Genomic DNA, 21,129 nt, shown 5'->3' with positions numbered 1-21,129 from the left:
ACACTACAGTAATAAGTACAGTCAGTTTTAAAGGAGCGCAACACACAGAGGTCATGGAGGCAAACGAGGAGCAGTTTTGGCTTCCAGTTATTTGACAAATAAAAAATATTTTCAAAAAATTCAAAGAGCATTATTTATTATATATATGTCTCGCCATGTCTGGATTTTACCACTTGCGCTATGCTTTTCAGTGCCGTGCTGTATTGTCGACACAAAAAACGCAAAGGTTGCATAATACTAATGTGACAAATTTAGGATAATATCATGCAGACAGTACTGCAAATAAAAGCTGACACTCGGGCAGTTTTTGGGTCGGTTTCGGTACTGAGGAAATACTGTATATATAGATTCAGTCATGCGCAGTAGTTTATATTATAATGTTCCCTTAGCATCTCGCTAAGCAACCGCTCCTTCCTTGCATTACGTTACCGTAATGTTTGGTTTCATTTATGTCGTGCTCGTTATTCACGCCTAGAATTTGAACCCTGGCCAGCGGTCATTTCCGCACGCGCAGAGTACGAACCGCCCCCCCCCTCCGGCAACCGTAGCGCTGTCCTCGCCCGTCTACCTGCACGATTCGATGGGCGTGGCGGAAGGGTCATTATGTTAATAAGGGGGTGGGGTCGTGGAAAACGAGTGCGTGACGTCACCCGCCGTTCGCAGGGATTGAAACAAACATGGCGCCAGAGTGTGGCGGACAGGGGTACGTCCTAACTTTAGTGGTTTTTCTGTGGAGCGCGGTTGTCGGACGACCCGAGACGGCGGTAGCGGAGGCGGGGGGCACCCTGGTGCTGGGCATGAGGCTGGAGAGGAGCGACAAGCCGGCCACGACCACCGACGAGGGCGTCATCCAGGTGACGGAGGAGAGCAGAATCCAGCTCCGCTTTTACGGGCTACAGATGAACGGGGCCACCTGGTCTCACATCAGGTTCGCGGAGCGCGGGGACGGGGGCGAGGAGGAGGAGGCGGCGGCGGCGGCGGCGGTGCGCGGCAGCACTGGCGCCCTCAACAGGACTTGTGTGGAGTTCACCAAAGACTTGAGCGTTGGGAACTACATGAACGTCAGCAGCCGGGGCACCTCGGGGCTGCTGAGCGTGAGCGTGAAGCCGCTGCGCAAGAGCGAGCCGGCGAAGGAGTACAGCGCGTGCGTGCGGCAGAGCGCGGGCGGCGCGTGGTACGCGCTCGAGGGCAACGACGGCCGGCTGCGCGTGGTGGAGGAGAAGAAGTCGTTGCTGCCCCTGTGGCTCCAGGCCGCCCTGATCTCCTGTCTCCTGGTGCTGTCGGGCATGTTCAGCGGGCTCAACCTGGGGCTCATGGCCCTGGACCCGATGGAGCTGCGCATCGTGCAGAGCTGCGGCACCGACAAGGAGAAGAAGCACGCGCGCAAGATCGAGCCCATTCGCAGGAAAGGGAACTACCTGCTGTGCTCGCTGCTGCTCGGCAACGTGCTCGTGAACACTACGCTCACCATCCTCCTGGACGACCTCATCGGCTCGGGCTTGGGCGCCGTCGTCGCCTCCACCATCGGCATCGTCATCTTCGGCGAGATCGTGCCCCAGGCCCTGTGCTCTCGCCACGGACTGGCGGTGGGCGCCAACACCATCCTGGTGACCAAGTTCTTCATGCTCCTCACCTTCCCCCTGTCCTACCCCGTCAGCAAGCTGCTGGACCGCGTGCTGGGCAAGGAGATCGGCACCGTGTACAATAGGGAGAAGCTGGTGGAGATGCTCAAGGTGACGGAGCCCTACCACGACTTGGTCAAGGAGGAGCTCAACATGATCCAGGGAGCGCTGGAGCTCCGCACCAAGACCGTGGAGGACGTGATGACGCCGCTGAGCAACTGCTTCATGATCCACAGCGACGCCGTGCTGGACTTCAACACCATGTCGGAGATCATGGAGAGCGGCTACACGCGCATCCCCGTGTACGAGGACGAGCGCTCCAACATCGTGGACATTCTCTACGTGAAGGACCTGGCGTTCGTGGACCCGGACGACTGCACCACGCTCAAGACCATCACCAAGTTCTACAACCACCCGGTCCACTTCGTGTTCCACGACACCAAGCTGGATGCCATGCTGGAGGAGTTCAAGAAAGGTAACTTTTACCTGGCTGGAAGAGGAAAGTAACGGCTTCCTTTTGAGCACCTTGATACTAGAACCGGTTTAGTGCTTCACCTCAGGAAGTGCTTTGTCCGGTTAAAGTATTTAAATTCCAGTTAAATTCTTTATCCGTGAAAGGTATTTACCTAGGCTAAGCACAGTAAGTAAATATTACCTCCTGCAACACTGATACAGTAGTCTGTTAATAATTTCAGTTTCTGTCCGGTTAAATGTTAATTGTTTTATATTTCTCTGCACACACAGTGAGTGAACAGTAGGGAGTGGTGTCACACGTTGGCTTGTTTACCGTAATTTTCACTTACCAGCCTTAGTCCAGCGGGATTTTGGCTGCTCTCGGCTCTTACCTGCAATTTTCTACTTACCTGGTGTCACTTATTAGCAATATGCTGTCTGTATGATGTGCACAATTGGATGCGAGACCAAAGCTTTTGCACTAGAAAACATTTTGGGGGAGAATAAAGTCACACGAAGGTATGACCTTTGCCACAGCTGCTAGATAAAGAATCAAGCAGCAGTATTTACTTGGATATGTGTTAAACCCCATTGTCCCTAATCTCTGTCACCAGACATAACTCAAATAGGCTGTACCCATCTGACACTGAAATCATTATTAAAACACAAATAAGTTCACATTTCTCTACACATTTACTTCTCAGATGTGCCTATATTACTTCTTTGTGTGGGTCATTGGTTTCGTTATTTGCTGGGTATTCTTGCTGTATTAATTCTCAGCATCTTGCTCAGGGGTTCTACAGCACTGGGATTTGAAACAAGGACCTTCCGAATGCAAGGTGAAAGCTCTGAACAGCCTGCTGCTCCAGTAGTCCCCAATATGTCCTCAAAGCATGTCCCCTTAGCCTTGGTGAAGTTTTACAACTGGTTGTGGAGGTGAAACGGTTCTAAATCTATTTCAACTTTCTTTCATCTGAATTCAAGTTGCTTTGGTTTTTCTCAAGTCCATTATTCTTAAATTCCATATCTGAGTATAATTGTGTGCTTGGAATTACAGAGAAAAAATTACTGTGATGGACAGTACACATGGAATCAGATTCAGATGAAAAATGCAATGAATTCATAGGCAAATGCACTAATAACATCCTATATTTGTGCCATGTGACTAATTAGGTCTTTCTACACAAATGTCGCTTTTTGGATATTTAAGCAATTAATATACTGCCGGGTTTAAAGCTATGTACCAAAATCCATACATCCATTAACAACAACAGCTTCTCTCGAGCGGGGTCACGGCGACCCAGAGCCTCACCCGGCAAAACAGGGCGCTAGGCCGAAGTAGGAGAGGACGCATCCAGGATGGAACGCCACTCTGTCACAAGGCACCCCAAGCAGGACTCGAACCTCAGACCCGTCACACAGCGGGCACCAGCTGAACCCGCGCGCCGCCACCACCCCCCCATGTATAAAAATGTGGTTGATCATTGTGACAGGTACCATGCTTCTCGAAGAAAGATCAGTGACATAGAGAGGGTCATTGTTCAGACACATTTGGCAGTAGCTTCAGCAATGAACACTGTTCAGCTTTCTGATATCTCACAAGGAACTATGGAGATATTGGCATCAAAGTTTGAGGGGAAGATGGCACTGGCTGGGAACAACTCGGGGCACAGTGCAAATTTTGGGGGTGTCGTCATTATCAAAACACCACGTTGTGAAATTTCTTATGGAAGAATGATGTCCAGGGCAACTGCTGCCCAGTGCACGATGTTTCCTCCAACAGAAAACACGTTTTTTGCAAAGTGTCCCACCACCCCTTTGAGTCACCTCATGTTATGTATGTCACGGTTCCTTTCATTTTCAAAGTTGCTTGTTACATTTTCTAGTTAGACCAGGTATAAAAAGAATAATGGCACTAATTGAGAGTTTTGTTGCTTTTTGGAATGAAGCACAGCTGTTGATTTAGTACATGGAATTTAAATATACGTTAGTAATGGAAGGCAGTGGACTCAGAAATGGACAGGGCTCCAAGCAATGTCTTCAAAGAGATTGTGAGTTTGTGAAATTCTTTGAAAAACGTGTAAGCAGGTGGGCAAGAGAACCTGAGGAATAAGTTGGTTCTCAAGTCATGAGTCATAAGTCTGTCTTATTGAGTCAGTTACCCAAGCATTTCCCAGCTAAAAAGGGTGATAGAAATGTACCTGGGTGGTACAGCGAGTAGTGCTATTGTCTTGCAGTGCCTGGGTGGCGCAAGAGGACTTGGGTTCGATCCCCGCTCAGTCTGTGTGGAGTTTGCATGTTCTCCTTGTGTGTGTGTGTGTGTGTGTGTGTGTGGGTTTCCTCTGGGTGCTCTGGTTTCTTCACATAGTCCAAAGACATGCTGTTCAGGTTCCCCCAGAGTGTGTGAGTGACAGAGAGAGTGTGTGTGTTCCACTGATGTATGGATGAGTGACCTAGTGTAAGTAGTGTAAGTCACCACAGTGAATAAGGTGTGTGGGCTGGTAACACTACATAGAGTTCACTGGAAGTCGCTTTGGAGAAAAGTGTCTGTCAAGTAAATGTACCTACATGTCTGTGGTGATGCGTTTCGGAATAACCCTTGATAAGGTGGATCCTCCTGATGCAAAGATGTTATTACTACTACACTCAAAGATTAAAACCTGATTCCTGCTCAGTCTGTGTGGCGTTCATATGTTCTCTGTTTGTTTGCGTGGGTTTCCTCCCAAAGTCCAAACATGTTTCAGGTGAATCGGTGACTCTAAATGGCCCTTTGTGTGTGTGTGTGTGTGTGTGTGTGTGTGTGTGTGTGTGTGTGTGTGTGTGTGTGTGTGTGTGTGTGTGTGTGTGTGTGTGTTACATTGCTGTGCTTTATCAAAGACTGCTCTAAACTGCCTACAGCGAAACACTAAGTCACCTTGGATAAAGGTCTCGGCTAAATTCTAGGTAAAATCATTGCAACTCGCCCTGGAGGAAAGTGTGTGCTAAATGAATAATTGTGTGTAAATGTCTTGTCACTCAGCTGTCACAAGAAATCAAAATTCTGTTCTCATAAATGCAAAGAAATGCTTTCTTAGCTTGAGTCAGCGTTTCTCGGGGTATAACTATGTGAAAACGCCTAAATAATGTACCTGTTTAAGAAATGCAAGACCCCATTTCTGGAGTTTGTCTGAAGGTTTTATGTAAGTCCACTGAAACTTGAAATGAATATTTGAATAAGGGCCTTGTGTTTGGCTGCTCAGAGAGCATTTCATTATTCTTTGTAAAGTTCAGGATTATAATTAACTCAAAAACTGAAGTTTTGCTCCAACAAATTAGAGAACCAAATATAGTTTTCTTGTTACAACTGAAAACTGTACATGTCTCGTTGCTTTTGAAGTCTGTTTTCTCCTATTTCCTACACTCTGTAATGGTATTGAATAAACGAAGATTTGCCTGTTTGACTGCATGCACACAGCATCATATTCAGCATAATTGGGGGATGTGGTTGATTCCTTTGCGACTTGGAGACTTCTTAGATTTAACTTTCTGACTTGTGGCGTCATGATGTTTTACCAACATGAGGTTGGTGGAGCCAAGGCTGTGTGTTGAGTTACATGGTTAGACAGACTGCTGTAAAGCTCACAGGTTGGTGATGTCTCCATTGGACCTCTCTCTCTCTCTCTCTCGCATGCTCACTAATGCCTGGGATGTGGTTTGTTTCTTAGTGACTGTATATTAATAGATTGAACCTTTGTGCTCGGGCTGTCAAACCATGGCACATCAGCAGTATACAGTATTGGATGTCTAGATGTAGCTGAGTACCTAAACAAGGTAACTAAACAAAATGTTTTTGGCCCATAGCTGTAGTTGTCCAAGCACTTCTGGTTTTAAAGTGCAGCAGTCAGCGTGTTTTGGAATGTACTCATCTGTGTTTGGTAATATGATGCATACAAATGCCACTTGTAATGGAAATCAATTTGCATATCTTAGTTTTGTATTTATTCCAGTCATCCAGAATACACGTCTTGGTCATATGTCGTATTCTATTCCCATTATTAGAATGTGAAAATGCTCTTCTGGGAGAAAAGAACTGGCCTCAGTTTGGTTTGCTCTAATTCTGCATTTTGATTGAATGTCACCAGCTCTTCAATGAAATAGTTTTATTAGGTAAAATTAGACCAAGTAAACAAATAACTTAAGATGCATTTATTTAATGAAAGCAATGTACCACTCATCAGTGAGGAGGGTTTTTCGCCCACAGCTATATCCAGAACTGTTTGAGCTGAAACATTTCAGGGTTTTCAAGCATGAACAATTCTTTTCAACATCTTTGCCACCTTTTTAAAGGTGACAAATTTTTTTCTGAAATGTTATTTGAACAGTTCAATGGACCATTTCAGTAAGGTTCATTCTGTGAATGAACTTGAAGCTTTGGTCCTGGGTGCTGATAGAGCTGTAGACAGCAAAGACTTCAGAATGTTTAGAAAACCATCATCACTGAAGGGCAAGTCAAGGTCGTTGTTTCACGCCGTCTTCAGTGCATTGAAAAAAAACAGGTACTAGTGCTTTTTAAAACATCATATAGCTTCTTACAGTGCATCCATGGTAACCACCCTGGACTGCAGACCCCAAAGTGACTTCTTTTCTTTTCCTCCTGCTTCTGCTAATTCACTTTTCTGAGAGCAGGTTAGGTCATCCTTGATGCCCCTGGAATGACTCATAGGAAAGTCTTGCAAACATGACCTCTTGTGGGTTTCTACAACTTACATGACCATCTCTCATGTGCCCTGGAAAGGTTCCCTGTATCATTTTCTGATACAGCAGAGATTTCATGGCTTCTTGCACAATGGCAAGTTATCCATTTCCAGACCATCATACTATCACCACAATGCTTCTTCACCTGTGGTAGAAGATTCTTATTGTAGTTTGGTTTTCACCAGGAATAGCTGGGCCCGTGATGTCCAAGAAGTTCCTTTTTTAAATCACCAGTGCCCAGAACATTCTTCAAGGAGTCCTCAGACTCATCCAGGTGCTTCTGGGCATGTTGGATATGATCTGTAATGATGTTTTTCATGTACAGGGGCTTCTGTCTCTGTCCTGTTCATGTCATTGTTAGTTTTTTATTTAGAAATCAGAAACACTTTTTCTGAAACAAAAGAATTCTGCAGTTCTTTTTTTATTTTTTTATTTTTTTTTTATAGTATTGGTGATTTTTACACCCCGCTCATGGAGACATTTCAGCAAGATGGTATTTCCTATATAGATTCGCTACAGTCCCAAGCTTTCTCCATCTGGTGGTCATAGGTCAGTAGAGGTTCAGGGCCTCAAAGTGCTTCCCTTTCCAGACCGATTGGCTTTGGTGACCTTTCTCCAGAGGTCTTCAGGAATTTTTTAAGCCTGTGAAAAACTGTTTTGTAACCTGTCTTGTAATGGGAAATGTTGAACTTGCTGAAATGTCCATTGGGCAGTAATAGCCCAAATTAGGCCTGTTTGTTTACCAAAGTGTTCAAGCAGATGACCTGAATTCATCTTAATTAGGGTGATACCTATTTGAGGACTATTTAATTTTCACACCTGTTTCCACACAGGCTTGTCTTGCATGCAGTAATAAGCAAACAACAACTCGCATCTTCTCTGTCCTTCGCCATCTGAAAATGGGTTCATTATTTAATTAGCATGGGCACTAATATTTCCTTAGCAGCTGGAATGCTGGAGTGTGACAGCCTTTCTGCTCCATTTCAGGCAAATCACATCTGGCCATTGTGCAAAAGGTGAACAACGAGGGCGAAGGGGACCCTTTCTATGAGGTGCTGGGCTTGGTAACGCTGGAAGACGTCATTGAGGAAATAATAAAGTCGGAGATTCTGGACGAGTCCGACCTCTACAGTGAGCCTTCCCACCACCTAGGAGTGCCATACATTGAACTCCTAACGTTGTGCTATTTTGCTACTGTTTTAATGTGTTTATTCTTTCCATCTCCCTTTCACTGCTCTTGCTCCTCTCCAGCTGACAACCGCAATCAGAAGAAAGTGGCACCCAACAAGAACAAACGGGACTTCTCTGCTTTCAAGCAAGAGAGCGAGTCCAAAGTCAAGATCTCACCTCAGCTCATGCTTGCTGCCCACCGCTTCTTGGCCACAGGTGACCTGGCGCTACCGATTAAGTAAAAGCATTATAAGATAAACAGGTGCATTGCTGAGCTTGTGCGGTTACCACATCCAGACACAATGCAAGAAAGAGCCAATAAGGCTGTACAATATGGGGCGCTGAAAGCCAGGTATTATTCTACACTCTTTCAACTGATATTGATGTTTCTCCAGGTGTTTCCTATTTTGTTTCAGGAGTAGCTGCAATGTTTGTGCTATACATGACTCAGGTTGGGGCAGGTGTGCCATAGTCTTAATCCATCATGCAATTGCAACACGTTCCTGAAAAAACCCTTTGTAAAGTGAATTCTCCAAAATTTAAGATATAATTACCATTACTTCCAGTGGTAAATCTTCTTATGCATTCATGAGCCTGAAAATTGATACCCATTTATGCTTAAATATCAGATAGTATAATAAAAATAGTTAATTTCTTTAGTTTTCTAAGTGCCCTCCTCTGTGTGTGTGTGTGATTTCTCTATAGATGGATGAATGACAGTTAGGGAGTTCAGTGCACTGTATCCAGCATTGCAGGTCACTTTGAATAAGAGTATTAGCTAAATTCTCCATCATTATTATTATTATTATTATTATTATATGCGCTTTGGAAAAAAGCATCCCTTAATGGGTAAATGTGAATGTGTCACGCCAGCTGTCTGGTTGCGTGTGAAATCTGAATTTGATCCTCGTAAATGTCTCCTAAACAAAGTAGGAATGTTGGATGAAATTCCTTGTACAGTCAAATTGTGGTAATTCACATGAATGTATCTTGGTGTGACCGTACTGTGTAGAAAACTGTTCCTACGTGGGGTGACGCCGCGTGGCAGAGGAGCAAGCACAGGTTCCAGTAATCTCAGGAACCGTAGCTCAAGAAGTGTGGCTGTACCACACTTTTACACTAGTGGGCTGACATTGACATTGTTCAAGTCCTCCACAAGTATTATATTGTTTTTGAGTTGTAATCCCCCCTTTATATATACTGTGTGTGAGATTTTTTTTTTTTTTTAAAGAACAGGGAGCCCTGTAGTTATATCTAATGATATATGACAGCTGGCAGTGAGACAACGAAAGAAAACTGTGCACTGCTTCGTGGTCTTCATCTAGCTGCCAACCTGTTTTGTTAGTTTTTCCTCTTTCCTGGAAGAGGTTCCCCTGTCAGGTCAGTGCTGGTGTTTTGACTGCAGCGGTACAAGGGAAGTGCCAAGTATTACAGGAAATATCTGTGCACCGAGGACTCGCATATTACCAGAGTCCATGATTCTGCTTTGTTTTGACCAAAACTAACAAAGCGGGTGTCTGTCAACATTTGTGTACATCTGTGCTCTAGTTACAGACCCTTTAACATCAGTCAGCACAACCACTTGTGGACTGTGGATGCAGAAGTGCTGTGGCACATGGGGCACATAACCACAGTCATCTGTGCACATCCACATGTCTCAGCTGTGTGCCTGAAGTTTTGAGTGTCCAAAAAAAGCACGTTGTCCAACTATGTCCGTCCACTCAGAGAGAAGGGACTGGACCGTAGGGCAGCTACTCAGCACCACCAGGCTGTCTTGCACTTTTTAGAATATGTCTCAATTAGCACCTGAGTTGCCCCCGAATCTCAAGGTGACATGGTTTACAATCCACATAACTTCTGTAAAGCAGCTATGGAGTTAAAGTAAAAACCTGCACACCTTAGCAAGTTCTAGAGGTTCAAGCTCAGTGGATGTGGTTTTGTGTGTCCTTTCCACTATACTGCACTTTCACTGTATTGATCGTGCTGACTTTCTCTGGCACCCCTTCTACTACCGCAGAGGTGAACCTCTTCAGTCCCATGCAGATCTCGGAGAAGGTGCTGCTCCGTATCCTGAAGCACCCCAGCGTCATCCAGGAGATCAAGTTCAACGAGAGCAACAAGCACGCACCGCAGCACTACGTGTATCAGCGCGGCAAGGCCGTGGACTACTTTGTCCTCATCTTGCAGGTAGCCCCTCCACTCCAAGGCGTCGTGAGTAGTCACCACTTTTGGTACCAAGGCTGAGTGGCTGATGAAGAGTTGTAGCTCTGATGGCGATGAGCCTCTCAGTGGCTGTGGAAAGAGGCGCTGGGGTGGTAGGTGTCAAGGCAGTTCAGGTGAAGAAGAGTGCTGGGGTTTCGTAATTTATAGCTCCCTCGTTGCTGCTCCTGCTTCACTGTGCTTCATCAAGGCACCTACAGTACCTCGTTGCTCCAGTAAGAATACCCTGCAGTATAAATGGGTAAATCGTTGTACAGTTCACCTTACAGAAGGACATCAGCTAAATAAGAGCTACTAGCACAAGTATTATAAAATGATGTGGTTGGCATTAATATTAGATGAAGAATTACAGTAAGTGTTACAATGCAGCATTTGCTCATTGACCTCAGGTTCCAGGATGTTGGTCTGTGTGTCTTAGTTGGGTTACTGCCTCCTGTGGGCACAGTGTGCCGTGAGTAGCTTACATGGTTAAAGAGGTAGGCTGGGGAAATAGATGAGCATGTGTCCTGTGTTGTGCAGATGAGACATGGTGTGAGTGTGACCGCTGCAGGAGGAGAGCACTGGGGGGAGCAGCTGTGACGCCAACGAGGGGTCGGCATGGTCCAGCTGGGACCAGCAGGCCTGCCCTTCACTAATTGATCCCTCTTACATAAGCAGGAGAGGCTCCACATTGCCAGTGAGATTCGTATCGCTGCCTTAATCCTGCTTGTTCTGCTCTGCTCGCTCAGGAATGTCCGTGCACACACTTCCCTGTTTCTGATACCTCTTTTAATGTTCTGGGTTCTTGTTTTGCATACATTCTGCTAGACCTTTGTCATATTTAAAAAAAAAAAAAAAAAAAAAAACAGCTGCATCTCTTCAAGATGGCATGGGAATAACACCTACTGTTATCTCCAAAATGGAAAGGAGGCATCAAGACATGGTTTGAGATCAATTAATCAGATCATGGATTTCCTCTGTCTTGCTCTCCCTCAGCAACCTCAGGTGAAGTACACTCGACTAGAGTCTGAAGGAGGTCACCTCTGAGTGTGTCGACAGCGTTGCTAATTGAAGAGCGGATTACCCGATTCATACCTTTCTAGGGAGCAAGGAGGATAAGGAGAGGTTCGGGGCTGATTGGCCCTGGCAGAAAATGTCGTGCATTGAAGGTCTGGAGTCACGCTTTGCACAGTTGTGGGAGGCGAACGTTTGGGACCTGAAGGTTTCTGGTTCAGTTTTCTAGCCCCATTGTTGTAATTTTGACTCTTGCATTTTTGTTATGGATTTTTATTTTTAAATCATGAACTACGTTGCCAAAAAGCAACTAACGCTGAGATTCAACGGTGTATGCGTTTGAAAATATTTTGCTTGTTTCTGTAATTTCTCTTATGAGAAGGAGGGGTTAGGGGCTATAAGTCCATGTTAGAGTGCATTTTTTTTGGCATTTAAGTTGGCATTTTGACCCATCATGATTTTTCTACCTTTGTGAGTGTGGTTTTGCTTATGTGGTCATTTCAAGGCAGCATCACCCTGAAAGCACTGTGTAATTGTGTTCACCGCTGTGTCGCGTTTGTGTGTCTTGGGTTTTGTGGCCCGAGAACGCTTGGAATATCGCTTTTCTGTGTTTGTGTTCTTAGAGGAACTTGAGCTCCCTTGACAGTTCCATTTATTCATTAATTTCGTTTAGCTGACGCTTTTCTCCAAAGCGACTAACAACACTAAATTATCTACTGTGATACGTTTATACAGCTGGGTAGTTTTTACTGGAACAGTTTTAACTTAAGGCTCTTATAGCAGGAATTTGAACCTGCAACCTTTGGGTGTGGCAGCTTTGACTACTGTGCCACCCGCTGCTATTTTCTGGCAGTTGTCTTTGCCATTTTGATGTTTACTCAGGTTGTTTGTGTCTGTTTTCGGCAGACAGTGATGTGTGATATATGATCAGCTGTAAGGAAGCAAAACTCCAGAAAGGGAAAATATTGTTTTATCGCACTGTCCCCATCATTTAATCATTTTGGTGAATGTGAAAGTAATTGTATTCTTCATATCCTGCTTTCCTGCAAAGATCACCTTATGGCTGGAGAATCAGTTATACAGTTAGCCGTAGAAGGAGGATGATTTTCTCTCGCTCTTTCGTTACTTTTCAGTCACTTTTCTTTCTGAACCTGACGCAGTCTAGTTGAAGGGAACTGAAGATGTTTTACACCATGCGTTTCTATAATGGTGTACATCATTCATCACATGCACCTTGTGTGTGTGGTGTTCAGTTCTGAAAGCTGCCTGGCATGGAACCGGGTCACATGTGTGTTACTATCTGCTCATTTTCTTTGCCTGTTCAAGTTTTTTCCTTTTTTTGAATTGTCAGCCTTATAAGAGCCATTCAGGTGCGTGAAGGCGTTGTGCTGTAAAAGAAAATTGTTTGCAAAAAGCTTCTGCTTCTGGATTCTTTTTTTGTCTCTTTTGACATGGCTGTTACTCGTTGTCCATGTACAGAGTGGGCAGGGAATCGTTGTTTCTACATGTGACCTGATCCTAATCTGTGGGAGTGGCCAGTTTGTTTCAGGCTCATGGCCCTTGTCAGTATTCGAACGTCTCTGCGTCGATTATGGACCAAGGATCGAGTGTTCCACACATTCTTGACCTGAAGCCTGTAGCCGAGGTGTCCCCTCCCCCCCCAAACCAGATCCAAGGCGGCTTTGCCCAGCTCTCCCGAACTTGACCTTACGTAGTTTCCCATCATTTAAGAGATGTTCTGAATCGTCGGCTTTCCTCTGCAGTTCAGAGGATCAAATTGTGAGAACATCTTTTAGGTTTGACTACATACTGTGGGGCAGATACGGTGTGGGAAGGAAGGTAGTGGCTGTTTATAACTGCGTTTCCTCCTCAGGGACGGGTTGAGGTGGAGGCCGGCAATGAGAATATGAAATTTGAAACCGGACCATTCTCCTACTACGGCGTCATGGCCCTGAGCTCTCCCAGCATTGGTGAGTTTACGCTCTACCTTGCCCTTCTTCCAGATTGTCTCCCCCTCCTCCTGTGCGAGAGATTGAAGCTCTTATTGCAAATGACGGGCCAGACCCTGCACAACCTTCACACGCTGAAGAGGTACTCAAACACAACACACACAGTGCTGCACTGACGTTACTCAACACACCTCCAGTGTCTACAGCCTGTGGCATTCCTGAGTGTCCGTGATCGATGATAAGACAAAAGGTGGATATGTTATGGGATGAGTTTGTCGACAGTCACCATTAAACAGGGATTTGTTGTATTTTTGTTTTCATTTATTTTAATTTTAAGGTAGTATGAAGTTCACGAAAGTTTTTTTGCTACATTTTATTTGAGGCTTTTACCAAAGCTGTAAACAAATCAAGATGTGCCTGTATTATTAACATAGATTTTTTTTTGATGATAAAGAGTTGAAAGTGGCTAGAAGCTGACAAATGTTGCAGATGTGTGTGGGCTGAACTGATCAATGGTTCGGATTGACTAAGAATTTGCTAATGGATGTGTAAATGACCCTTTCCAGTAGGCTGATGCCTCATTTAACATTCAAGTTACAAATGTTGGAAAATAAATTTAGTTAAAAAAAAAACTTTTTCACTATTCTTTTCTCTAAAAATCTCTCTTCCACTTTCATTGCCTCTTCTGTTTTAAAAAAAAAAAAAAAAAAAAAAATTCCCAGTCAATGCAGTAAGCTGGTAGAAGCAGTGCTCTTGGACAAATTGACTGTGTTTTGAGAATTGTCTCCGTCTGCATCTGTTGGTAAAATGTTCCTCTGTTTACCCTGAGTTAAGTCACTTTGGAGATGTTTTGCTAAATGAGGAAAAAATGTAGACAGCAAACTGAAAGTGATCCGATGCTGACAAACATTGAGCATGTTTCTGTATGTCTGACATACTGAATGAATTGAGGCATCAGCTATACTTAAACTCGCAAAATTCTGTTGGGAAAATGTACTAGATACATTTAAACACATTTTTATCAGTTCTATCAACCCTTCTGAATTTGGACTGTGCTCTCAGTGAAGACGGGGGGAGGGGGATTTAGCTGTAAACTCTTGACTGGTCTGGTGTGATCAGTGGTCGGTGAAATCCACAGGCGATGGAGAACGAGAAAGTTAAAATATGAAATCCAAAAATTTAAAAGTAAGGTGATAGAAATCTAACACAGTAAAAATGTTTTTTTTTTTTTTTTTTTTTTTCTCCCCCCCCCCCCACAGATGTACTCAAAAGTTTATATAGTTAAAAAAAAAAAACTCAAAAGTACAATTTTTCCAGAAATTAGTAATGCGGTAAATGTAACATGTTACTACCAACCAGTGATGTTCTTTTTTCTTTCTTTTCCCAGATGGAGCTGCTAATATGCTTGACTTTAGGGCTGCAGTAATTTCTAACAGTTTAGTGATGTCAGTGAGGCATAATGCTTCATTATTCTCCTGCATTGTTTTGGGGATCTGTGATGGGACTGATTGATTGTAAAGAACTGATGAGAAAGTAGTTGTGCAGCACTGACATCTAGAGTCTGAAATTGTGGTGTCACCTGTCTGTGGTGTTGAGGCTTTTAAAGTGCTTCTCCTCTATAATTTATTCCCTGTATAATTTATTACACATATGCCCATATAGCTTTTTTTATTTTCTGGCTGCATGCTCCCATGAAAGAGTAAAGTTACAAGCCACAAGAGTCACTCTTGGGCCACAGAAAAATATCTTCATTATAGAGTTTCAATTTCATGTGTTTGCAGTGTGTAAACTTGTGTATTTCAGCTCTTTTTGAATTTTATCAGAAGAACCCATAGACAGCCTCTACATTCTACAGTCAGAATTGAGGGCACATGGTAGCGTAGTGGTTACAGCTGTTGCCTTTTGACTCTCAAGGTTGTTGGTTTGAATCTCACCTATTGCTGTAGTATCCTTGAGCAAGGTACTTACCCTAAACTGCTCCAGTGAAATTACCCAGCTGTATAAATGGGTAAACATCTAAGTTGCTTTGGAGAAAAGCATCAGAGAAATGCAATCAGTTCTTTAGGATGTATCATTCTCTTGTGTTCATTGCTTTGTTGTGTATTATAGCCTGTCCTCCTCCTCCTCCATCTTTCGATTTTCTTTCCCCTAAAAGTTTATCCTAGACTTCCGCCGGTGTTGGCGCTCTTCTTCCTGCCATGCCCGCTTTGACACAGCCTCACTTTTTAACTGGCTTGCTGCTCTCACTCTCTTCTGTTCCACACCCATGCTTTTTTGTCGTTGAAACCTACCACCGACTGCCATTCTTTCTCCCCACACGTGCCCAGCGATTCCTTTCCGTCCACCTTGCAGTCTGGGCCAGAAGACCTTCGGCTGGACCTGGGTCAGGTGTTCAGTGTGTGTGCCCGAGGGAGCTCGAGCACCGTGCTGTAAGGTCCAAGGGCACTGGCTCATGTAATTGTCTTTGACACTCGCTCAGACCTTACAGTTGCGTGCGTCTCGATTCCAGAGTCCGGCCTCCGAACAGTTCTTGAATATATTTGTTTCAAACTGCTTGTAGCAACCGGTAACTGTTAGTGTCCTGTGTTCTGGCTGCATTTACTGTGTGTGTGTTTCTTTCTCTCACCGCATCATATTTTGTGGCCTATAATGGTCAGTCAGCAGTATTTGCTTGTATTTTATACACCTGTTCTTCCAAACCAAAAACTTTTTTTGAACATCTTTTGGTTTTGTGTTCTGAATCTTAGAGGTTTAGAAAGAACTTCAGCTTAAGATGAGTGAGTATCCATATTTTAAATCTGAACGTGAGGTGTTTTCAGGACCGCTGAGACTTTCCTCATATGTTCATGGGAACTTGTTTAAATCTGAATTTCTTTGTCTCTCCCTTATTCCTCTGTTTACCCCCCCAGTTGTGTCCCCCTCCCTCTCGCCGTCGGTCAGCTCGCCCCCACCACGCTATCTCTCTCTAAAGAGGTTTTCTCTGTTCTCTCGCTTCCCAGGTAAACGAATGCATGTTTGGGGGGGGGTGGTTCGGAGGGATTCAGGGTGTGTGTGTGAGAGGGGATTAGTTTCACTGAACATCAGCCCCCACCCCCATGATTGAAGGGACCCAGTTCAGCACTGCTAGTTTTCGGTCATCTCCACCCTAATTTTCCACTCGGAATTTTAATCTGTTAATGATAAGATTAAGGGCAGAATTAGCTTTTACCCACTCAGTGTCTTTCATATCCTTTAAGAACAGGCCAAAATGAGCCGATAGCCCCCCCTCCCCCATGGCCAGGACAGCCAGCAGCTCATTGCAGTGTCACTTGACTTGCTACGCTCGGCCTGGGTACAAAATGGGGGAGCAGCTTACTACGCTCTTGAACTCCTAGACCAGTGAACTCACTCATTTACCACAAGGAGGGTCACAGCAGTGAAACACAGGTGGTTTAAAAAAAAAAAAAAAAATGGACCTGCTTGACTGGGGCCCTTCTGTCCAGCAGCTGGGGAGGACTGGGACTAACCTTAGGGCACGCAGTGTCCCATCAGCCCACATTCCTACCCCTTTAATACTCTCCCCGCACTAACTTCCCCTCATCTGCCACTCGGGCTGAGTCACCACCCTCCGCCGGCAAAGACCGACGCCTGGCCAGTCGCTGTCTGACAGCACGAGTTTCCAAAACTGAGCCATAAATATGTATATTCAGGAGCTGACTGGCTTGCTGAAAACTGTTTTGCACAGTAGGGTCAGAATTTCAGTTTTTCAGGTGAAGGTTAAGGGATTTGTTGGACGTCGCCTTTGCCGAAAGGCTCTGGTCCACTGTGGACGCAGTGAATTGTATCGTCTGTGATTTTGAATTACGGTAAAGTTGAATGTAGCACAAAGTTAATAAAATATTAATGTTTGTATTTTTGAAATAAAGTTTGGGTTTTGCAGAACCTGTGCAGTAAATTAAGGGGCATCTTCATGATTTAGTTAATGTGATGTAAGTGGTAAAAGTGACTCTGGAGTAATTTAAATAAAATTTCAAGCACATTTCCAGCCCGTTGTTTGCAGGCCAAGGAGTCAGTGTGTTGTTGCAGTGTGTGTCAAGATAGCATTTTAAGTGATATTATGTAATTTTCTGTGGTTTGCTGAGACCAGTATAAAACTTGATACATTCAACGCAACTCTGTAAGACTGCAAATGTTGAGGAGGGATGGTGTGGATCTCAGGGACACTGGTGCAGGAACAAAACTGTCAGGGCTGGGCAGGCACTAGAACAGTATGACACCTTTTCGAATCCTGGACAGTGAGCCTCAGCCAAAATCGGTATAGTTTGTGTTGAGGTTAATTTGGTACCGATGATGTCTCGCAGAATGTTGTGTTGGATTATTGTAGTAGTTTCAAGCCTTAATAACTCCTTTTTAAAATGTTGTGATGAATTTTGTTCTTCGTGGCACTGGATGAGAAAACGTTTCGGGACTTGTCGACTCCAGCACCGAAACGGATGGTAACAAATGTCAGCTCAGCTCCAGTACTGATGTCGTGCAGACCTCACCTATTGCTCTGGTTCTTAATGTTCAAGACCAACCTGTTCTCTAGAACGGGGGAGTCTGGATGGGGGCCTTGGTGACAAGGGTTTGGTGACAGCTGACTGCATGGAGGAGTGGCCGATGGAATAAGGTTTGCGGCCGCCGAACGTAAACCCCCCCCCCCCCCCCCCAACCCCCTTCCTGCTTCAACACTTCAGCCCTCCCTTCTGTTGGCTCTTCCTTAGTGGAATGCAAAGGCAGTCGGGATTGACTCAGGATGGGTGCTTGTCAAAGCAGGAGCCCGTCCTACAACCCAAGAGGCGCCTTTATTTCTTCCTGGATCGAATGCCTCGGTTCAGCTCTGACTCTGGCCTGTCCATTGTGGGTTTGCTTGCTTCAGAATCGTGACCACATGAGACACACAGCTCTCCCACAGAGCTGTACTGTCAGAAAGGCAGCGCAGTGTGTGCTGAAAGGTAGGACTAGGTAGAACTAGCACCAACTGCAGGTAAGGATCCTAGAAGGGCAGTACAAGTAGGAAATCTGAGAACCAGCACTCTCGTGGGACGAAGCTGTGGGGAAAGGTTTGAAAGAAGCATGCCACACGATGGGCTTTCTTGGCCATTGTTGAACAAGATCACTCCTTACCCCATCCCTTAAACAGTGTTGATATGAATCCATCTCTTAATGTGTTCATTCCTGTTAACCCTTCTCTGACCCACCTGCCGACATCAGAGGACCCCACTGTTGGGTTTTATGGTGTTTTGGGTGGTTTCCTGAAATGCTCAATCCACTCACCTGCAGACTTTCAGCTGGCTTTTGACAATGTTCTTGCCCTGATGGCACACATGTCCCTGTGTTTTCAGAATCCCGCTCGCCGTCCCACGTCGGCAACCTAAACCGTTCTGCCTCGCTCAGCTGCGCGGAACGCACAGATTGCCTCTCTGTCAGCGGTAGCAATAACCAGCTCAACAGCGCCCCTTCGCCGCAGTACGTCCCCGACTTTTGCGTGCGTGCGCTCACGGACCTGCAGTTTGCCAAGGTGGGCGCTCCCAAAGTGTAGGTCTTCAGTCCACGTGGCTGTTTCTGTCTTATGGTTGCACTTGTTTTAATGCTATAGAAAGAGGTCCATTACAAATGACTTGATAAGCCTGAACTGATGAATAATTCATATTTCACATTTGTGACCTTTCCTTAGTTGTCTGTGAACTACTTCAGTGTCATGGGCAGAATATTGGCAGTGCTGCGTCACAATTTTCACCGGTCTATTCTCAGATGAATAGAAGACAAAATGGAAATTAAAACCGTACACTTGTTTATACTTCCTCAGTGTTATAGTTCTGTTTGTAAGTTTCATTTTAAAGTGTTTAATTTTATTTCACAAAAAGAACAGGTGTGTATTTGCACTGGTGCAAAAACACAGTAAGTCTGACCCCTCTTGTTGATACGGTGTCTTCAGACAGGATGATTTGCGTGAATATTCTACCGTAGTCCTGTTCCTCCCCCCCGCACTTAGGTGTTGTCTTCTCTGCCCGCCCATCCCCCACCCCTACCTGTGGTCGTTCCTCAGATCACACGCACACAGTACCAAAATGGTCTGATGGCATCCAGACTGGACAGCACCCCACACTCTCCTGACTGCGAGCACACGCGGATGGACCGGCTGCCCCAAGAGCCCACCACCGACAACGGTCCCGACGAGACCACCTCTCTGCTCAATGATCAGAACTGCCTGCCCCCTCGGCAACCGAATCACATCCAGGCCCGTGTTCCCACACCAGCCCACAGCCACGCTCACAACCCCATCCATGCTCATGGCCACTCCCCCAACTTTTGCCACACCCACGCTCACACAGAGAGCACCATTTGACCAGGAGATCTGGAGAATAGTGGTCATCATGTAAGGGAGGGACCAGGGGCGAGCGGCAACCACACAAACACAGCATCTCCAGGACTCATGGGCCATTTAGTTGAGTGCATCCTCCCCTTGTCCCTGGCTCCCTGAACCATCCCACCTTCATAACCCCAAGGGATGAAGCACTGAAGATTTAAAGGGGAATCACTGGTGTTCGTGTGGATCATCTTGGACATTCTGCATCAAATTCTGGATGCAGCCCACCCCTGTCGACGCAAGCAGCTTCTTCTGTCCTCCACCCTTTCCCTCTACAGTGCTCTTGTTCGAGTTTTCAGCAGCCGTGAGACCAGTGCGATGAACGGTGGACTGTTGCTTGTGCAACGTTAGGACAGAGAAGAGCAGTGGAAAAATGGTCTGTGTACCAAGCCGATGTAGGGACCGTGCCGGATTGGGGAGCATGGAGGACAGCGTAGACTCTGCATGGAGACGTGTGTGTGAATGTGAATGGAATGGAAGGGGCGAAGGACAATATTTTTTTTTTTGCATCATACAAATAACATGACTATCAATCCTTGTCGGTATAATTCTTTACTTTTATGCAACTATGAAGGAGATGCCCCACTGTACCCTTTGAAGCGTGAGCAGAGGGGAAAAGCTGACCTCCCTCTCCCCTGGCTGCCACATGCCAGGCATCTGCTGGTTGCCAGGGCCAGTGTTATTTTCCTGCATGCCAGCTTACATACCTCCCCCCACCCCCCCCGGCAAGCCACGTGACTCAGGGAGACCAAAGACACAGGCAGTACCATGTTACTGTCATGGGCACAGCCATCTGCCTGCTCTCAGGTGGCGTGCTTGAAAGCAGGGACATAGGAAGCAAACAGAGAAGAACGTTTCCAAAGCATGCTTTAGCGACAGTGGCATTATTTATAGCCATGCATCGGGAAAATGAACTTATTTATGTGTGGTGTACTTTATTTCTTCTGTTTTGTGAATGACCCACTTAGGTCATAGCATGGAGTGTGCTGCCTGAAACTGTGACACTGAATTCTTTCAGTTTTCCACGCTCTTGTTTCAAACCCTCAAGGGGGTTTCTGTGTGTGTGTGTGTGTGTGTGTGTGTGTGTGTGTAAGAAGGGTTCGCTGTTCCGCTGTCATAGGAGTCCTTGAAGGACAGTCAGTGGAGCAACAGGCAACACTTGGATGTTGGATTTGTGAAGATGTTTCTTCTGGGATGTGATGCTCATTGTCTTTTTGAGCAGATTGAATCCTGGATTTGTCAACACAGACTTACTTGACTCCAGTGGAGGAGGACTTTCAGGAGGTTGCTCAAGGCTGTTGAGCTCAAAGTATATGTAATACTCACCTCCCAAATAGTGACATATATATATATAAATATAAATATATAAGGGTTTATTTATTTAACATGAGATTTAATTTGTATATTTTTGTGAATTTTGTTAATTTTTGTCAGTGTTTTTCATATCCTCTGAATAGCAATACATGTTTTCTTTTGTCATTTAAAGTTTTTCGGCAGGGGCAGGTGCTACTCTGCCAAGATAGATACTGACCCCAAACAACCAGCGCCTGTTAAGCTCCCCCGTTTCCATGGTGTGGAGATGGTGGTGTAATCAAAGTAT

The 21,129-nt window shown here is 45.2% G+C and overlaps 1 protein-coding gene across 6 annotated transcripts; it reads left to right on the top strand.

The window, feature by feature from the left end:
* The first annotated feature begins 648 nt into the window (after window positions 1–648).
* LOC108932901 (metal transporter CNNM4-like) lies at window positions 649–20,889 on the top strand. 6 transcript variants are annotated; one of them, XM_029252956.1, is made up of 8 exons: window positions 649–2,097; window positions 7,797–7,940; window positions 8,061–8,195; window positions 9,997–10,166; window positions 13,066–13,162; window positions 16,051–16,140; window positions 18,505–18,680; window positions 19,209–20,889. In XM_029252956.1, exons 1-8 carry the CDS (start codon window positions 678–680, stop codon window positions 19,506–19,508), a joined length of 2,532 nt encoding a protein of 843 aa, XP_029108789.1. In that variant the 5' UTR covers window positions 649–677; the 3' UTR covers window positions 19,509–20,889. The 6 variants fall into 6 exon arrangements, with proteins under 6 accessions (XP_029108789.1, XP_029108788.1, XP_029108792.1 ...); XM_029252955.1 differs by having other exon boundaries at window positions 19,155–20,889; XM_029252959.1 differs by having other exon boundaries at window positions 18,505–18,697; window positions 19,209–19,326.
* Window positions 20,890–21,129: the final 240 nt, after the last annotated feature.

The sequence above is a fragment of the Scleropages formosus genome, chromosome 6 (assembly GCF_900964775.1).
Source record: "Scleropages formosus chromosome 6, fSclFor1.1, whole genome shotgun sequence".
In the NCBI taxonomy this organism is placed as follows: domain Eukaryota; kingdom Metazoa; phylum Chordata; class Actinopteri; order Osteoglossiformes; family Osteoglossidae; genus Scleropages; species Scleropages formosus.
Note: the sequence above shows the minus strand (reverse complement) of the source record. Positions and strands in the feature narration are given on the sequence as shown.